The 19,253-nt window shown below is 38.0% G+C and overlaps 1 protein-coding gene across 5 annotated transcripts in view; it reads left to right on the top strand.

The window, feature by feature from the left end:
* Window positions 1-19,253, top strand: part of LOC135734533 (transient receptor potential cation channel subfamily M member 4-like) — a 564,782-nt gene that overhangs the window by 363,681 nt on the left and 181,848 nt on the right. For all 5 annotated transcript variants that reach the window (XM_065253375.2, XM_065253376.2, XM_065253379.2 and 2 more), the window contains 2 exons: window positions 13,177-13,241; window positions 13,336-13,566. In XM_065253375.2, coding sequence (XP_065109447.1) covers window positions 13,177-13,241; window positions 13,336-13,566 — 296 coding nt within the window. The remainder of the gene's footprint in view (window positions 1-13,176; window positions 13,242-13,335; window positions 13,567-19,253) is intronic.

Here is a 19,253-nt window from a genome sequence, read left to right on the forward strand (position 1 = left end):
CCATTCTGGCCTGGTGCTCGGGCCCTAATAAAAAATAAATAAATAAATAAATAATAAATTCGAGCAAAACCAATAGGGCTTCGCACCTTTCGGTGCAGGCCATTGTGGCCTGCTCCTCGGTGCTCGGGCCCTAATAAATCAGAGCAAAAACAATAAGACTTTGCACCTTTCGGTGCAGGCCATTCTGACCTGCTCCTCGGTGCTTGGGCCCTAATAAATCAGAGCAAAAACAATAGGGCTTCGCACCTCTCGGTGCAGGCCATTCTGGCCTGCTCCTCGGTGCTCGGGCCCTAAAAAACTAAATACATGTTGTACCACATTCTTTTCACAATTAGTTTAATAAACTTAATGTACAATATACATGTATATGCTTTGAAACACTTTAACAAATCATTATCCCAAGTCATTGTTAAAGCAGAGTCCCCTATCATTTAAAAAAGTATGAAGCTTATCTGTTATAAAGGGAATGAAGCTTACAGTATAAAGTTGACCTATTATAAAAGAAAGAAAGTAGAATAAAAACACACAAAACTTCAATTTTCATTTTGTTTAAATAGTAAATAACTATTATTTTAATGTCAGCATTGAAAGAAACATGCATACATCACCTTTAAAAACAGGATGTGTCTCTCATATCGGTCATAGGCACTGCCTTCACTCCCAGCATAAGCAAGATTACCTCACATATGAAAACTCTGAAATATCAATAAAAAAACCTAAATACATTTTGTACCACATTCTTTTGATAATTAGTTTAATAAACTTAATGTACAATATACATGTATATGCTTTTTAACACTTTAACAAATAATTATCCTAAGTCATTGTTAAAGCAAAGTCCCCTAAATATATCATGTAAAACAGTATGAAGCTTACCTGCATTAAAGGGAATGAAGCTTACAGTTTAAAGTTTACCTGTTATAAAAAATTAAGTACAATAAAAACACACAAAACTTCAATTTTTAAAAATGTTTTAACAGTAAATAACTATTATGCATACCGGTACTTTACCTTTAAAAACAGGATGTTTCTCTCATATCAAGTTGTCATACGCACTGCCTTCACTCCCAGCAAGATTACCTCACATACGAAAACTCTGAAATATCATTAAAAAAACCTAAACACATGTTGTACCACATTCTTCTGATAATTAGTTTAATAAGCTTAATGTACAATATACATGTATATGCTTTTAACAGTTTAGCAAATCATTATCCAAAGTCATTGTTAAAGCAGAGTCCTCTAAATATATAATTTAAAAAACTATTAAGCTTATCTGTTATAAAGGGATTGAAGCTTAGAGTATAAAGTTTACCTGTTATAAAATAAATAAGTTACAATAAGAACACACAAAACTTCAATTTTAAAAATGTTTTTAACAGTAAATTATGATTATTTTACTCTCTTACCTGTTTGTGGTGTTAGTCTGCAGGCGGTTCAGCAGGACTGATGATTCAGGGCTTTTACATGTGAAAATAATCAGGAGGCAGCTTGAAAATAACTGATTAAATTTAAAATAAAAAAGCGGGAACTGAAGAACCGTTTTGCGAAGACAAAGAACCATTTCGGCAATAAAAGGGTTCTTCAGTAAGCTATTGTTCTATATAGAACCTTTACCATCATTTCAGAACCTTTAAAGAACCATTTTTCTTAAGTGTATAGCCTTAAATTTAAGGCTGTATCTTTATCAAACCTAAGGGTGTTGGAACTACACTTGGTATGTGTGATGGCAGTCAGGAACGGATGGTGCTTGCACAGTTTTGTTGCAGTGCCACCTAGTGGTCAGACAAATGTTTTAAATGCATCTAACTTGATTTGACGTCGAGTTATTTCTTTAGAGTCCATGAGTCTAATTTATAAAGCCAGTTCCCATGCAAAGGTTGTGACCTATAAAAAACAAACTTGACGGGAGAATGTGCTTGAAGGGTGGGATCTGAAGATGCTTCATGTTCACACACCTGCAGTGGATTTGTGATTTATAAAGGGAAATTTGCTTTGTTTTATAAGTCTTACATTTTTTTGCGTATGCCATTTCTGGCTTTTGTGCGTACGTAGACTTTTAGTAAGTCTATGAGTTTTATAAATGAGACCCCTGGGCCCGTATGTATATCACTTAGAACAAAATGTGTGAGAAAAAGTGGCGTCTGCGCCTAATGTCTATATTATATGCCCGGTGCGTAACTCCAAGGGAAATGAATAGAATGGTAAGAAAGAGACCGCACTCAGGGACTGAATCAAATACAAAAACTGTATTAAAATACCGAATCGTGTTCACAGGCCATAACAAACACAAAGACAAACGTTTCGGGCTTAGCCCATCATCAGTGTCACAACTTCGAAACACGTCATAAGGCGCTAATGCCTCTTATAGGTTCCTACACCAATCACTCCATATGTGAAAAAGGATACACCCATGATCATTACTGGCAATCAACCATTGGCTATAGTCATGAATATATTAAATAAGCTTGTCCAATAGAACATCCTATCAATCCCAACCATGATAAAATGTACTACGAGAGACAAAAATATAATAAACTTCAAAAAACAAAAACAAAAATTTTTTAAACCAAATTTTTAAACAACCAACATTTTTTGTATATATATCAAAACACACTAATAATACCATAGAGAAAACTAAATAAGCCAAAAGCGAAAAATACAAAAGTGAAACATAATGCTCAATAGTCAACCATATATCATATAATACAATACTAGAGCAAAAAAAGGAGAAAAAGAAAAAGAAAAACAGAGCAAAAACCAGGGCATATATACATACAGGTAACCAATCCATAAATATTTCTCTTACAAAAAACATGTAAAATCCAATTCTTCATTCATACCACTCGGATGTAAGGTTTTGAGAGTAGAGATCCAGAAACATTCTCTTTGCAGAAGTTTATTTTCAATATCTCCACCCCTACGTGCCGCTTTTATGTGTTCAATAACAGTGAAAGCAAGAGAAGATAGAGAATGGTTAGCTTCAACAAAATGTCTAGCTACCGAAGATTTCTCATCCTTACGTCTGATTGCACTATTGTGCTCAATCATGCGTGTTTTGATCTGTCTATTTGTTTTCCCAACGTATTGTTTCTTACATGGACATGTGATCAGATATACTACATTAGTTGTACGACATGTAGTGAATTGTTTAATTTTGTAGCTCCTTTCTGTGACCGAACATGTAAAAGAAGTTGTTTTTCGAGTGTTGTTTCTGCATGCTGCGCAAGTACGACATGGGAAAAAACCGGAGATATTCTTTAGCCGTCCCTCTCTATTATCATGTGTATTGTAACTGTCCGCTCTTACCAAAAAATCTCTGATGTTACTCGCTCTGTAATGGGAAAAAAGAGGAAGTTCAGAAAAAAGAACACGGCCTATAGGATCACTACCGAGTATATGCCAATGTTTTCGTATGGATTCTTTGATTAGGGAACTCTGTCTTGTGTATGTGGTAGTGCAAACTACCGGAGCACGCCTCACCGTCTTAAGAGTAGTTTCGTTGTTATGAACTTTTTCCAGGGCTTCATTTAGCCAAGTAGACGGGTATCCTCTCAGGCTAAATTGTTTGTACATTTTCCTTATTTCGTTATTAAAATCGGATTCCCTAGTGCATATCCGTTTAATTCTAAGGAACTGTGTATACGGAAGACCTCTTTTTAAATATGTCGGATGCGCACTCGAAGCATGTAAAATGCTATTCTTATCAGTAGGCTTCGTGTATAAACTGGTCGATAAAGTGCCACCCTCCAAAAACACAGTGGTGTCAAGAAACGAAACGGATTTCACGTCAATGACCGCACTGAATTTAATGGAGTCAACCATGTTGTTCAAGTGGGACAAAAAATCATGAAACAATTCCACTGTGCCCTTAAATATACAAAATACATCATCCACATATCTCTTCCACAAAAGTATGTTATCATAAAAAGGATTATTATTCCATACATATCTTTCTTCCAAATAGCCCATAAACAAACAAGCATAATCAGGAGAAAATCTGGAGCCCATGGCAGCCCCTTGTTTCTGTAAATAATATTCATTTCCAAACAGAAAAAAATTCTTATATAGCAGAATAGATATCATCTCCAGCAGAAACAATGTGGGGGGATTTTTATCAGTTCTTAAATTCAGAAAATGTTCCATAGCGATCATACCTTTGTCATGTGGAATGTTCGTGTAGAGAGACACCACATCCATCGTTATAAGATAAATATCCTGGATCTCCTGATCTATACGTGTCTTAGACAGTTGTTCAATAAAGTCACCTGTATCTCTTAAATAAGAGGGTAACGTCACCACCAGAGGTCTAAGGATCCGATCGATATATAGCGATATAGGTTCCATCAGGCTGTCGCTACACGCAACGATAGGACGTCCTGGGGGGTTTTTCAAAGTTTTGTGGACTTTGGGTAAAACATACATCACTGGTGTGGTAGGATGGTCTTTCTTGAGACATTTCAATTCTGTCTGGGTAATATAACCTCTCTCACACGAGTCTTGTAGAAAGTTGTCGATATCTTGTTTAAAGTCCTCCGTCGGATTCCGTTACAGTTTCATATAACAAACTACATTAGATAGCTGCGATTGTATTTCCGAAGTGTATTGCAATCTGTCCATTAGGACAATGCCCCCTCCTTTATCAGCTGGTTTCCAAATGATGTCTTGATTTTTACCCAATTGGGACAATATTCTCCGCTCCTCATTGCCATAATACGTGCCATCATTTCCAGATAGAATCTTATCAATATCACCATCAACCAAGTTGCAAAAGGTGGTAATCGCTGCACAATTAACAGGGGGGCAAAAGGTACTTCTTGGTTTCAGCCTGCATTGTTGCTTATCCAAAGAGACATATTCCCATGTGTTATCCTTGTAAAAAAAGTATTTCAATTTTATGGATCTGTAAAACTTGAACATTTCCAATTTAAGCTTAAAAGGATCCGTCGGGGTGGGAGGAACATACGATAAACCTTTATTTAAAACCCGTAATTCAGATGAGGACAGTTGTGTTTCAGAAAGATTAAATACCAATTGCTCTTGATTGTGAATATAATTTTCATCTGTCAATTGAGTATCCTCCTTCCCTTTCCTCTTACTGTGATGTTTGCCCCGTTGGCCTCTTCGAGTCTTCCTCTTTGTCTTGTGCGGTAAGTTTTCCCAACTGGAGGGGTAGTCTTCTGTCGTAATTCTTCCTCTCTTAAAAAATCCTGATCTGAATCGGAAGGGTATTCGGAGCTGGATCCGGAGGTAAAAGCCTGCGTATTCCTGAAACGTACCTGTTTCTTAGGCCTACTCATAAAAGAAACGGCCTGGAGACGCCAAGGATACACCTTTCCATCACGGTAATCAATGGTGTCCCTTCGTAACTTACTAAGCTTCATTTTGTGCGTCTCTTCCTTGTACTTCCCTGTTATGCTCTTGAGTTCATCTTCCAATGTTTTAAAAGCCGGTGGTTCAATAGATGTCTGGATCTTCTCCTTCATTTCAGCTATATCTTTCTGTGTTTTTGTCAGTTCCTTTTGTGTATGGTCAATAATCAAAACCATTAGATCTAGCGAGGCTTTATTCATGATTTCGCACCACTTAGTGCAGAATTCATCATCGGTGCGGCCCAATGTTGGTGCCTTTTGTATACGTAAACCTCTAGGGATTCTTTTAGACCGAACATATTCACTCAGCGTAATACCATGGAGCTGTAGTCTCACCTCTTTAAAAAGAAGATGCTTCATATTCCGTGTAAAATCCTCTGTGGTAGGATTCATCACAAATAATGATCCTGCGTCAGGGAACAGTATATTTTCAATGTCCGCCTCAGTATAAGATAAAGTGCGGGCTTGTGCGTCTGTCAGGCCTCTGATTTCGGCAAAAGAAGACATACTCCACTATAAAATGTGGTGGCAGCAGAAACATCCAAAGGACAAAATGTGTGAGAAAAAGTGGCGTCTGCGCCTAATGTCTATATTATATGCCCGGTGCGTAACTCCAAGGGAAATGAATAGAATGGTAAGAAAGAGACCGCACTCAGGGACTGAATCAAATACAAAAACTGTATTAAAATACCGAATCGTGTTCACAGGCCATAACAAACACAAAGACAAACGTTTCGGGCTTAGCCCATCATCAGTGTCACAACTTCGAAACACGTCATAAGGCGCTAATGCCTCTTATAGGTTCCTACACCAATCACTCCATATGTGAAAAAGGATACACCCATGATCATTACTGGCAATCAACCATTGGCTATAGTCATGAATATATTAAATAAGCTTGTCCAATAGAACATCCTATCAATCCCAACCATGATAAAATGTACTACGAGAGACAAAAATATAATAAACTTCAAAAAAACAAAAACAAAATTTTTTTAAACCAAATTTTTAAACAACCAAAATTATCCATGGTATTACGCTGAGTGAATATGTTCGGTCTAAAAGAATCCCTAGAGGTTTACGTATACAAAAGGCACCAACATTGGGCCGCACCGATGATGAATTCTGCACTAAGTGGTGCGAAATCATGAATAAAGCCTCGCTAGATCTAATGGTTTTGATTATTGACCATACACAAAAGGAACTGACAAAAACACAGAAAGATATAGCTGAAATGAAGGAGAAGATCCAGACATCTATTGAACCACCGGCTTTTAAAACATTGGAAGATGAACTCAAGAGCATAACAGGGAAGTACAAGGAAGAGACGCACAAAATGAAGCTTAGTAAGTTACGAAGGGACACCATTGATTACCGTGATGGAAAGGTGTATCCTTGGCGTCTCCAGGCCGTTTCTTTTATGAGTAGGCCTAAGAAACAGGTACGTTTCAGGAATACGCAGGCTTTTACCTCCGGATCCAGCTCCGAATACCCTTCCGATTCAGATCAGGATTTTTTAAGAGAGGAAGAATTACGACAGAAGACTACCCCTCCAGTTGGGAAAACTTACCGCACAAGACAAAGAGGAAGACTCGAAGAGGCCAACGGGGCAAACATCACAGTAAGAGGAAAGGGAAGGAGGATACTCAATTGACAGATGAAAATTATATTCACAATCAAGAGCAATTGGTATTTAATCTTTCTGAAACACAACTGTCCTCATCTGAATTACGGGTTTTAAATAAAGGTTTATCGTATGTTCCTCCCACCCCGACGGATCCTTTTAAGCTTAAATTGGAAATGTTCAAGTTTTACAGATCCATAAAATTGAAATACTTTTTTTACAAGGATAACACACGGGAATATGTCTCTTTGGATAAGCAACAATGCAGGCTGAAACCAAGAAGTACCTTTTGCCCCCCCTGTTAATTGTGCAGCGATTACCACCTTTTGCAACTTGGTTGATGGTGATATTGATAAGATTCTATCTGGAAATGATGGCACGTATTATGGCAATGAGGAGCGGAGAATATTGTCCCAATTGGGTAAAAATCAAGACATCATTTGGAAACCAGCTGATAAAGGAGGGGGCATTGTCCTAATGGACAGATTGCAATACACTTCGGAAATACAATCGCAGCTATCTAATGTAGTTTGTTATATGAAACTGGAACGGAATCCGACGGAGGACTTTAAACAAGATATCGACAACTTTCTACAAGACTCGTGTGAGAGAGGTTATATTACCCAGACAGAATTGAAATGTCTCAAGAAAGACCATCCTACCACACCAGTGATGTATGTTTTACCCAAAGTCCACAAAACTTTGAAAAACCCCCCAGGACGTCCTATCGTTGCGTGTAGCGACAGCCTGATGGAACCTATATCGCTATATATCGATCGGATCCTTAGACCTCTGGTGGTGACGTTACCCTCTTATTTAAGAGATACAGGTGACTTTATTGAACAACTGTCTAAGACACGTATAGATCAGGAGATCCAGGATATTTATCTTATAACGATGGATGTGGTGTCTCTCTACACGAACATTCCACATGACAAAGGTATGATCGCTATGGAACATTTTCTGAATTTAAGAACTGATAAAAATCCCCCCACATTGTTTCTGCTGGAGATGATATCTATTCTGCTATATAAGAATTTTTTTCTGTTTGGAAATGAATATTATTTACAGAAACAAGGGGCTGCCATGGGCTCCAGATTTTCTCCTGATTATGCTTGTTTGTTTATGGGCTATTTGGAAGAAAGATATGTATGGAATAATAATCCTTTTTATGATAACATACTTTTGTGGAAGAGATATGTGGATGATGTATTTTGTATATTTAAGGGCACAGTGGAATTGTTTCATGATTTTTTGTCCCACTTGAACAACATGGTTGACTCCATTAAATTCAGTGCGGTCATTGACGTGAAATCCGTTTCGTTTCTTGACACCACTGTGTTTTTGGAGGGTGGCACTTTATCGACCAGTTTATACACGAAGCCTACTGATAAGAATAGCATTTTACATGCTTCGAGTGCGCATCCGACATATTTAAAAAGAGGTCTTCCGTATACACAGTTCCTTAGAATTAAACGGATATGCACTAGGGAATCCGATTTTAATAACGAAATAAGGAAAATGTACAAACAATTTAGCCTGAGAGGATACCCGTCTACTTGGCTAAATGAAGCCCTGGAAAAAGTTCATAACAACGAAACTACTCTTAAGACGGTGAGGCGTGCTCCGGTAGTTTGCACTACCACATACACAAGACAGAGTTCCCTAATCAAAGAATCCATACGAAAACATTGGCATATACTCGGTAGTGATCCTATAGGCCGTGTTCTTTTTTCTGAACTTCCTCTTTTTTCCCATTACAGAGCGAGTAACATCAGAGATTTTTTGGTAAGAGCGGACAGTTACAATACACATGATAATAGAGAGGGACGGCTAAAGAATATCTCCGGTTTTTTCCCATGTCGTACTTGCGCAGCATGCAGAAACAACACTCGAAAAACAACTTCTTTTACATGTTCGGTCACAGAAAGGAGCTACAAAATTAAACAATTCACTACATGTCGTACAACTAATGTAGTATATCTGATCACATGTCCATGTGAGAAACAATACGTTGGGAAAACAAATAGACAGATCAAAACACGCATGATTGAGCACAATAGTGCAATCAGACGTAAGGATGAGAAATCTTCGGTAGCTAGACATTTTGTTGAAGCTAACCATTCTCTATCTTCTCTTGCTTTCACTGTTATTGGACACATAAAAGCGGCACGTAGGGGTGGAAATATTGAAAATAAACTTCTGCAAAGAGAATGTTTCTGGATCTCTACTCTCAAAACCTTACATCCGAGTGGTATGAATGAAGAATTGGATTTTACATGTTTTTTGTAAGAGAAATATTTATGGATTGGTTACCTGTATGTATATATGCCCTGGTTTTTGCTCTGTTTTTCTTTTTCTTTTTCTCCTTTTTTTGCTCTAGTATTGTATTATACGATATTTGGTTGACTATTGAGCATTATGTTTCACTTTTGTATTTTTCGCTTTTGGCTTATTTAGTTTTCTCTATGGTATTATTAGTGTGTTTTGATATATATACAAAAAATTTTGGTTGTTTAAAAATTTGGTTTAAAAAATTTTTGTTTTTGTTTTTTTGAAGTTTATTATATTTTTGTCTCTCGTAGTACATTTTATCATGGTTGGGATTGATAGGATGTTCTATTGGACAAGCTTATTTAATATATTCATGACTATAGCCAATGGTTGATTGCCAGTAATGATCATGGGTGTATCCTTTTTCACATATGGAGTGATTGGTGTAGGAACCTATAAGAGGCATTAGCGCCTTATGACGTGTTTCGAAGTTGTGACACTGATGATGGGCTAAGCCCGAAACGTTTGTCTTTGTGTTTGTTATGGCCTGTGAACACGATTCGGTATTGTAATACAGTTTTTGTATTTGATTCAGTCCCTGAGTGCGGTCTCTTTCTTACCATTCTATCACTTAGAACAGAAATGCTCTTAAGAATAGTCTTAAGCTATGACTTAAGTGTTCAAAAATTCTTAGTAAGGAGTAGGACCAGTCTGAGAGTAGGAGACGTTTATAAAGGAGCTAAAAGCAACTTTCAGTAAAGTGTAAGACTCATTCTTAAGTGCTGTCTTAAAGGCAGGATAGGCAGGAATTATCTAAAAAAAAATTTTTACAAATTTGTTTAAACTCTTTTTATATACCATTACATAATTAAAATGTAAGTACTCTGAAAAAGAGAGTATAAAAATCGAGTGTCTGTAGACCTCTCACGACCTCTCATGTTTTAAACACAGCTAATTTTTCCATTCACTCCACCCCCTCCCTTCTGGGTTTCTTCTAAAGCCACGCCCCCAAAACACATGAACCCGAGGCGCCGACCGGCTCTGCTGGGAGAAGCATTTACCTCCGAAGAGCGGAGAGGAAGGAGTGCGGTGCATGTAGTAACATCATGTCACAATCTCACGATACTGGTCAAGTTTAAAAGATATTTAGTTTGATTCGGTAACAAACGAGTTAGTTATATTTATAAGACAAAGCTAAAAACAGATTGCATTGATAAAAAGTTTTTTTATTACCTTCAGTTACACTGTGATGAAGGTGAATTTCGTGGAAGATTCATAACATATACGGTGCTTTGCATGTAAGAATGCGTAATTATGTCTACATAATGCAAGCGTCCATTCTGTGTATAATGTATAATTCTGTGTACATTTTGTGTACATTCTGTGTATAATGTGTAGTGCTAACTGTATGTATGTCTAATAGTACACCGTGTGTACTGACTATTTGTATGTGCATATTGCACATCTTTACCTGTTAAATGTGCATATTGCACATTTTTTTATCTGTTTTCTTTTTGGTTATATGTTAACTAATTCTGCAATTTCTGGAGCACGCTCCCAAGAATTTCACTCACCAAGGCACATGTGCTATGATGATGTGACAATAAAAGTGATTTGATTTGGTTTGAAGAGTTTCCGTGATGAAAACATCGTTGACTCTGATGAGGACTACACTCCGGAGACAATACCATTACCGCATCGTCGACTCTGGGAAAAGCCACGCAACATTTACTCTCGTTTGATTTCTTTGTTTATTCCTTTTTTTGCCTTGTTTGCCTTCGCTGACTGCATATACAGGTACTGTGAGTTCTGAATGCTCTTTCTCTGCCGTACTTTTGCTCTTCCTAGAGTGTCTCGTGCACGTTCAAATCAATCGCGTGTGCGCATGTGTGGGCAGATCCCGTAGCAACAGGGGTGGTGCCCTGGTCGCGAGAGAGAGTGACAGTCGCGCAAGCCAAACATTTGTTTCGTCCCGAATGGAAATAATTAGCTGTGATTAAAACAGTTGTGAAAGGTCTAAAGACAGTCGAGTTTTATACTCTTTTTTTTCAGAGTACTTGCATTTTAACTATGCATTGGTAAATAAAGACAGTTTAAACAAATTTGTAAAGTTTTTTAGATAATTCCTGCCTATCCTGCCTTTAAGTGCTGCAAACTTAGGACTACAATGATTTCAACCTAAAATGGCCGCCCTTAACCTCTGAATCAGCCAATAGAAAGCCGGCAACAGTACATTCACAGCAGCATGTGACACCATACATTCATGAATCATGAGGACATTACAATTTTATTAGTATTTAAATATATTAATTTAAATTTGCTTCAAGAAATGTTTAACAATATTACAAATAAGTACATACATTTATTTTACACAATTTTGCACCATTTTGATTAAGTTTTTAACATGTTAATGAAATAGACAAATGTAGTGCTATATTTAAAAAATTAAGATGATGAGTCACATCATTTTGATTTCATTGACAAACTGTTTATAAATAAAATACTAAAGTTTGCAAACACTTAGATAAAAAATGCTCTTTTAAAAATACTTTGATGATAAAGCCTAAACAAGATGATCAAGTTAAGTTGGATTTCTCCACTTAAACACCATTGTAATGTTTGCCATCTTTGTCACTTTAACATTTGGCTTGCGCATTGCTAACATTGCTAACATAATGTTTTGGGTGAGGGTTTTATACTCTAACGGGCCCTGGTCATTTCAGAGTCCAACAATATTAAATATGCCTTACGCTTAGTCCAACATTGCGAAATAGTGCTAAAAAACAATTGTGAATATCTTTGCAAGCGTCATTCTGATCAACTGAAAACCATAATAGGAAACATTACGTACACTTCTGTACTGTATGAAAATACATTTCCATTGGAAATGGTCAAAATTTCCAAAAAAACACCCCGAAAAGTTTCATTAATTTTTTTTTAGAACAAAATATGGTTATAACTCCTCAATGAAATTAGAACTTTTTACCAGATCTAACAAGCTGATGTATGGGCATAGTTTGAGGCTATGGTACAATAAACAACTGTTAAAAGCGCTATATAAATAACATTTAATTTAGTTTGATTAATCATAGTCATGACCTGAGGTTGCATGCAAGGTTTCGTCATAGCACCACCTAGTAGTCTCGAGATATGAAAGATTGTTATGTTTGTTAAAACTACTACAAACTTGGATCTTAAATCATGAGTCTTCATGGATGATTCCTTTATTGGCTTGGAGTATAATCATTGGTGAATGCCAATTCACCCCCTAGCAACCAAACAGAGTATCCTAGCAGCAGATATCTTTTTGTCCGAATTGTAGAGACACATGGGTGGTCTCGTTTAACTTGTGGCTTGAAGTATATTAATCCATCCTAACCACTTAGCAACACCTATTTCTCTTTGTCATAACATCGTAGAGAGACTTCGGTGGGTTTGTTTAACTTGTGTCTTGTAATGTAATCTTTGGTGGATGCCAAGCCACTCCTTAGTAATCAATTAGAGTACCCTGGCAACCGTTTAGCAAGACCTATGTCTCTGTATCAGAATATCATAGGGACATGAGGATGGCAACACATCTTGATCCTTACGCAGATTGTTTGTCCATCTGTACCGTTTATATTTTCACATGAAATTGTTTGCATGTACTGCTACGTTGATGCGATTGGAATGGGCATTCTGGTTAATATTTTTTACTACTATTTCTTCATAACAGTTCTGCATACTGTTTGCTACCTTAATTGAAATGTATTTTATATTTAGGAATTGAATTAGAAACTGCATTCTCAGTCTCTATTCCGTTCTGCATGTTACACAATCCTGTTGTGTAAAGATTTGTTTAAACCATTAAATAGTGGCCTCTATGACTGAAACATCTTTTGTTTAAACATATATTCTGATGTGCAGGCAGTGGTAGCATTGATGTTCCTGTTCTGTGTATGCTGATATCTGGAGAAGTCGCCATGCTAGAGGTGAGCATGATATAGTTTTGCAAAAAAAGCATCATCCTTTGCTGTGTCTTAGTCATGTTACTAAAATATGTCTTATTATGTTTCTTGATCTAAGGCATTAGATGTCTCGGTGAAGAATGCAATGCCATGGTTGGTCTTGGCTGGTTCAGGGGGAATTGCCAATCTTGTGAGTGACATTGTGGAAAATGTACAGTCTGCTCCAAAGCCTCCACCTGGAGGAGCAGAGGAGGAAGTCACGCCTAACATGGAACTTCGAGAAAGAATGGCTGAGAAATTAAAGATGCATTTTCCTTCAGAACGGGAGACCGACAAACTTGTTGACAAGGTAGAGACCTATCATGTCATCAAACAAAGGTGCTAAAACAGCTGCAACTTATCACAAATTAAATTAAAGGACAAATACAAAAGCATATGTTTACTTCAAAATAAATAATTTGTTCATCAGTTGATTACTTCTTATACATTTATTTAAATATACAGTATATATAATTATCAACACGTTTAAAGGTCCCATATTTCAGAGCTTTCTTGAGTTTTATTTTAGGTTATGATGGCCTTAGGAATAAAAAAAAAGAATATTTGCAGTTTAAGTACAAAAAATCTCTTTTTTTACAGCTCCTCTTTTAGGAGCTCTGTGAAGAACAGGTCGTTTTGGCCTGTAATAAATAGGGATGTGCCCGAAGCCGAATACATTATTCGGAAGGGCACGGATAATGGCTTCAAAACGAATAACGAATTCATCCGAATAATGGAAAAAATATTTGGCCAGACATAATCACGTGTTTACTGGAACAACGCTAAATAATAAACCCCTTCCCACTGAGCAAAGCGTCTTAAAAAGACGTAATTTCGACGTCCCATGAGGAGCCAGAATGAAAGTTTTTATGACGTCTTTTTATGACCTGTTCTGAACATCCAAGATTGATGTCAAGGGGACCTCCACGCAAAGTAAAACTATTTAAAATGTGGCCATTTTAAACATTATATGTGTTAAAAGATATTGCTTATAGATAATTCCCAAATATACCAGTTCCACCTTAACTCTTTCCCCGCCATTGACGAGATATCTCGTCAATTAAGAGAAAACGCTTCCCTGCCAATGACGAGATTTTCCGTCTTTCCGCAATACCGCTATTATCCACCAGGTGGCGCCCTTCCGAACTTTTTAAAACCGGAAGTATTGCCCTATGGCAAGCTGCTGCATGTCCGTGTCTGTTTTAAAGATCGCTCTGAATGGGATCTCTATGAAAAGTCCGTCATAAAAATTGAATTATCTCTGCTTTTTGCTCAAAATATGGTGTTTTTGCAAAAACCTACCCATATTCAAAAGCTGATTGCAAAAGAACCACTAAAGGTAGGATGAAACGTGTTTTTTTTTGTTTGAAAGCAGAGGGTCTGTTCTTTCATTTGGTGTATTGTATGTTTATATATTTAAAGAAGAACATTTTCTGGAAGGCATTAAACTTTGGTGAAAATCATGAAAAACGCTGGCGCTGGCTGGCAACTTTTTTTTAAAACGCTGGCGGTGAAAGAGTTAACTGTCTGCGTCTGCAATCTTGCTCTCTCTCTCTCTCTCTCTCTCTCTCTCTTTCTCTCTCTCTCTCTCTCTCTTGCGCTCTCTCTCTTTCTTACTCTCTCTATCGTTCAATAATTGAAGTGAAGTGACGTGAACTTCACTCTCCCTCCCACACTTGCTTTCGCTGGATAATTGTTACATGTACATTCTCTAAAGCAATGTCATCACTATTACAAAAAGTTGTTTTAACAAAGCATTGTTTTGAAGTAGGACCATACTGACTAAACAAACCAAATTCACTTTATTTTTTTGTCATTTCTACCTGCTCCTTTTTGAGAATTTACAAGATTCTGATGTTTTATTGAACATGTTTTGTCACCATCATGGTGATCAGTGTTACCTTTAGTTGGGTAGTTTGACTCTTTGTTTTTATATTGTAGTGTGTGTGCTTGATGATTGTGTTTTTTAAAACACATTATTATTGCACCAAGTGTTTGTTACCAATGCAACTTACTTGTGGCTTCACATTAATTACATTGATGGTCAGAAGTGATGATATAATATAACTGAACTAACAACACAGATAAAACATCATAAATTTTGTTTAGAAGTAAACCTCTATCTCAGTTTTGTTTGGAGCTGCAATAAACATACTTCGGTGCATACTGCTGCCTACTTACTTACCGCCCGTTATGCCACTGGCATGTAGGGTAGCAACAAAAGTCTTCCACTCCTGTCTGTTCTGGGCCAGCTTCTGGATGGTACCGTAAGTGTGCTTCATGTTCTTTAATTCTCCTTCTACTGTCCGGCGCCAGGTGTTCTTTGGTCTGCCTCTCTTGCGTTTGCCCTCTGGTGTCCAGTGAAGGGCTGTGCGGGTAATACTTTCTTGTTCTCTCCTTAGCAAGTGCCCAATCCACCTCAATCTTCTTCTCATGATGATGGTCCCAATACTGTCCTGATTGCAACACGCAAGCAACTGCTCATTGGAGATGGTGTTTGGCCAGAAAATTCTCATGATTCTCCTCAAATTCTTTGTATGGAAAACAGAGAGCTTATTCAGGTCACTGTCTGTAATCCTTCAGCACTCTGAGCCATATAACAGGGTGGAAAGCACACAGCTCTGGTACAATTTCAATTTGGTCTTTATGCTATACTGCTTGGATCTCCAAACACTATTCAGCATCCTAAGGGCATTTCTGGCTTTGCCAAGACGATTCTTTATGTCAATGTCCGCTCCTCCATCATATCTGACAATGCTGCCCAAATAGGTGAATTCTGTGGTCATTGGAAGATTTTTTTCCATTTACCTGCACTGGTAATGGGTTTGGGATGTTGAGTGTCATCACCTCTGTTTTCTGCAGGTTGATCCTCAAACCTATCTGTTCAGCATTTGTATTGATGTGGTATGTCTTCTCCTGAATGTACTGGTGTGTGTGGTAGATCAGAGCCAGATCATCAGCAAAGTCTAGATCTTCAAGTGTATAGCTGAGGGTCCATCTCAGACCGCTTGTCTGTTTTTCAGTAGTTCTCCGCATTACCCAGTCAATGGCAATGTTAAAAAGGAATGCTGATGTAGCGGTAGGCCCATAAGGGAAAACATTTTACAATGTAGCTGACTACGCCACCCTGTAAAACAGGGAAATAATATAATATAAATCAATTTTATTGAAAAAGGCTCACAGGAACACTGCTTCACAAGAAGGGGTCTTGAGACATGGATACCAAAAAAATACAAAACTTTATTATATTAAAAAAGGAATATTATAATCAGTTATGTACGATGGCATCAGGCTAGAAGATCTAGAATTACTTTAAAGGAGACCGAGGCATGCCTATGGTAGTCCAAATGAATTAAGGAGCACACAGCCCCGGTATCACTGCAACCTTAAACACCCGGTGCTCCACTCTCACCACACTACACACACAGGCATCAATGGTGAACACACTGCACTCCGGAAGTCCCACCACCGTACTCGAGGTCTACTAATGGACAGCTGGCAGCCTCGGCTCCTGTAACAAAGGAAGAATGAACCAAACAAAAGAGATTTAGTATGAGAAACCTAAATAAAATAAACAAAGAAAAGATTTTCAAAAGAAAACTACTAAACCACAAAATAACCCAGCTACAGAAATGAGGTCTTGGCAGAATGAAGGAGTGTACCTCCAAACTCACAGCAATTATCAAATGCAAAATAAGTAACTGGGGCAATACATAAAGAAAAACAAATGAAATTCAATACACAAACCAAATAAACAAAATAAGACAAATACTTACAAATAAACAAAAACCAAAACTACGTAAATACCACAAAATAGAAATGTTCCAGTGCAATATAACTACACGTACCTTAAACGTCACTGCGATAGCGCACACACCCAATTGCAGGAGCCAGCACAAGTTTACACAGGAGAACATGCAGGAGCAGCCACGAATAGTAATTATTCACGAGCCATCCAAGAGCTATGAATCGAATGTTTAGACACTTATTTCAAGTCACACATTCAATAAACGATAGGCTACACAACACATACTTGCAAACCAAACACGTACCTTAAAATGTCTTCACTGATCACACGCACGCAAGGGCGGCGGCCGGCACGAGATTACGCCGGGGAAGGTTAGATACAGGAACAGTCACAAATAATAATCAATACGAATGATCCAAGAGCTATAAATCAAGTGTTTAGAGTGATGTTTACCTCAAGTCATACAGGGATAAGCGGTGAGCTACACAACACATACCTGCAAACAGAACAGGGCAAATGCGGAAGCGGGAGGAGCGAACCGGAAGGGGCGATCCCTGGCAATGACGCACGGAAGGGCTTCAACACACAAGCGGCATCTTACAAACCTGCTTATATCAGGGTATGTGATATCTAATTAGACCACTTGTACAGCTGTAGCAAATCAAAAAAGCCTAATAGAAAGGACATCCCACTGCACTGACATCACACAGCCTTGCCTCACACCAATCTTCACATGAAAATGGTGGTCGCTGTTTACTACCTTACATGTGAAGTTGTTGTAGAAGCTTTGGATGAGAAGGACGATGTCTTGTGGTATTCCATATGCACAGAGAATACGCCAAAGGCTGTCTCTATGGACGCTGTCAAAGGCTTTCTCAAAATCTACAAAATTAATTTATAGTTGTCTCTGCCATTCAGTGCACTGTTCAATGATGTTTCGCAGTACAAAAATCTGATCTGTACATCCTCTTCCTTTCCGGAACCCTGCCTGTTCCTTTCTGAGGTGTTGGTCAACTGCATCTGATAGCCGCTGGATTATAATTTTTGCTAGGATCTTGCTTGGTATAGACAAAAGAGTTATTCCACGCCAGTTGTTACAGTTGCTAAGGGTTCCTTTCTTGGGGATCTTCACAAATATGCCTTCCGACCAGTCTGTTGGTATCTGTCTTTCTTTCCATATTGCTGTAAATAGTGGGAGAAGCATTTTGGCTGCAAACTCTGGGTCTGCTTTGAACAGTTCTGCATTCAGTTTGTCATGTCCAGGGGCTTTTCTGTTTTTAAGAGACATTATAGTTGCAACAATCTCTTCCTTTTCTGGTGGTGCAGTATTGATGTTGAGATCATGCTCTGCTTCCTTAATGTCAGCTTTTGATGTTGGTGGTGGCCTGTTCAAAACTTCACTAAAGTGCTCAGCCCAGCGGGCGTCAATTTCTGTTTCTGATGTTAGTAATCGCCCATTTTTGTGTGTAATTGGTAAGTCTTTAGTTCCACAATATTTGCCACAGATTACCTTGGTTATTTTGTACACCTTTCCTTGTTCTCCCTTGCTAGCTGTTTCTTCCGCCTGGCTTGCAAGGTCATCCATAAAGGCTCTTTTGTCTGATCTTACCAATCTCTTTACTTCTCTATCTGCTTGTTGATAGCTTAGCTTGCATCTCTCTTTCAGTCTCTCTAATTTAACGTCTAAAAGCTGTTTCTTCAACGTTCTCCTGGTACTTATGGCCTTCAAAGTGTTTTCTTTGATCCATTCCTTTCTTTTCCTTTCTTTGGTACCCAAGCATCCTTCGCTGGTTTGAAGATAAGCTGCTTTAAGATGCTCCCACCTGGTGTTTACATCTAGTTGTTCAGGCTTTGTGTAGTCTTCCATAGCTGCCAGGGCTTGATATTTGTTCCTCAACTGCAGAACAAAAGTACTTTTGATTTTGGGGTTCTGTAGTTTCTCCACATCTAATTCCTGCCTTCCTGGTCTTTTGACCCCTGTCTTCCTCAACTTTACTTTCACTGTTGCTACAACCATATGATGGTCGCTGCCAACATCGGCTCCCCTCTTAACTCTTACATCCAGAAGTGATCTTCGCCAGGTACCATTGTTCATGAAGTGGTCTCTCTGATTTTTATCCCTTCCATTTGGAGAGTACCAGGTCAACTTGTGAATCTCTCTGTGAGGAAAAAGTGTCCCTCCAACAACAAGATTATAGGTAGTACAGAGCTCCATCAGTCTCTCTCCATTCTCATTCATGGTACCACAG

The sequence above is a fragment of the Paramisgurnus dabryanus genome, chromosome 1 (assembly GCF_030506205.2).
Source record: "Paramisgurnus dabryanus chromosome 1, PD_genome_1.1, whole genome shotgun sequence".
Lineage (NCBI taxonomy): Eukaryota > Metazoa > Chordata > Actinopteri > Cypriniformes > Cobitidae > Paramisgurnus > Paramisgurnus dabryanus.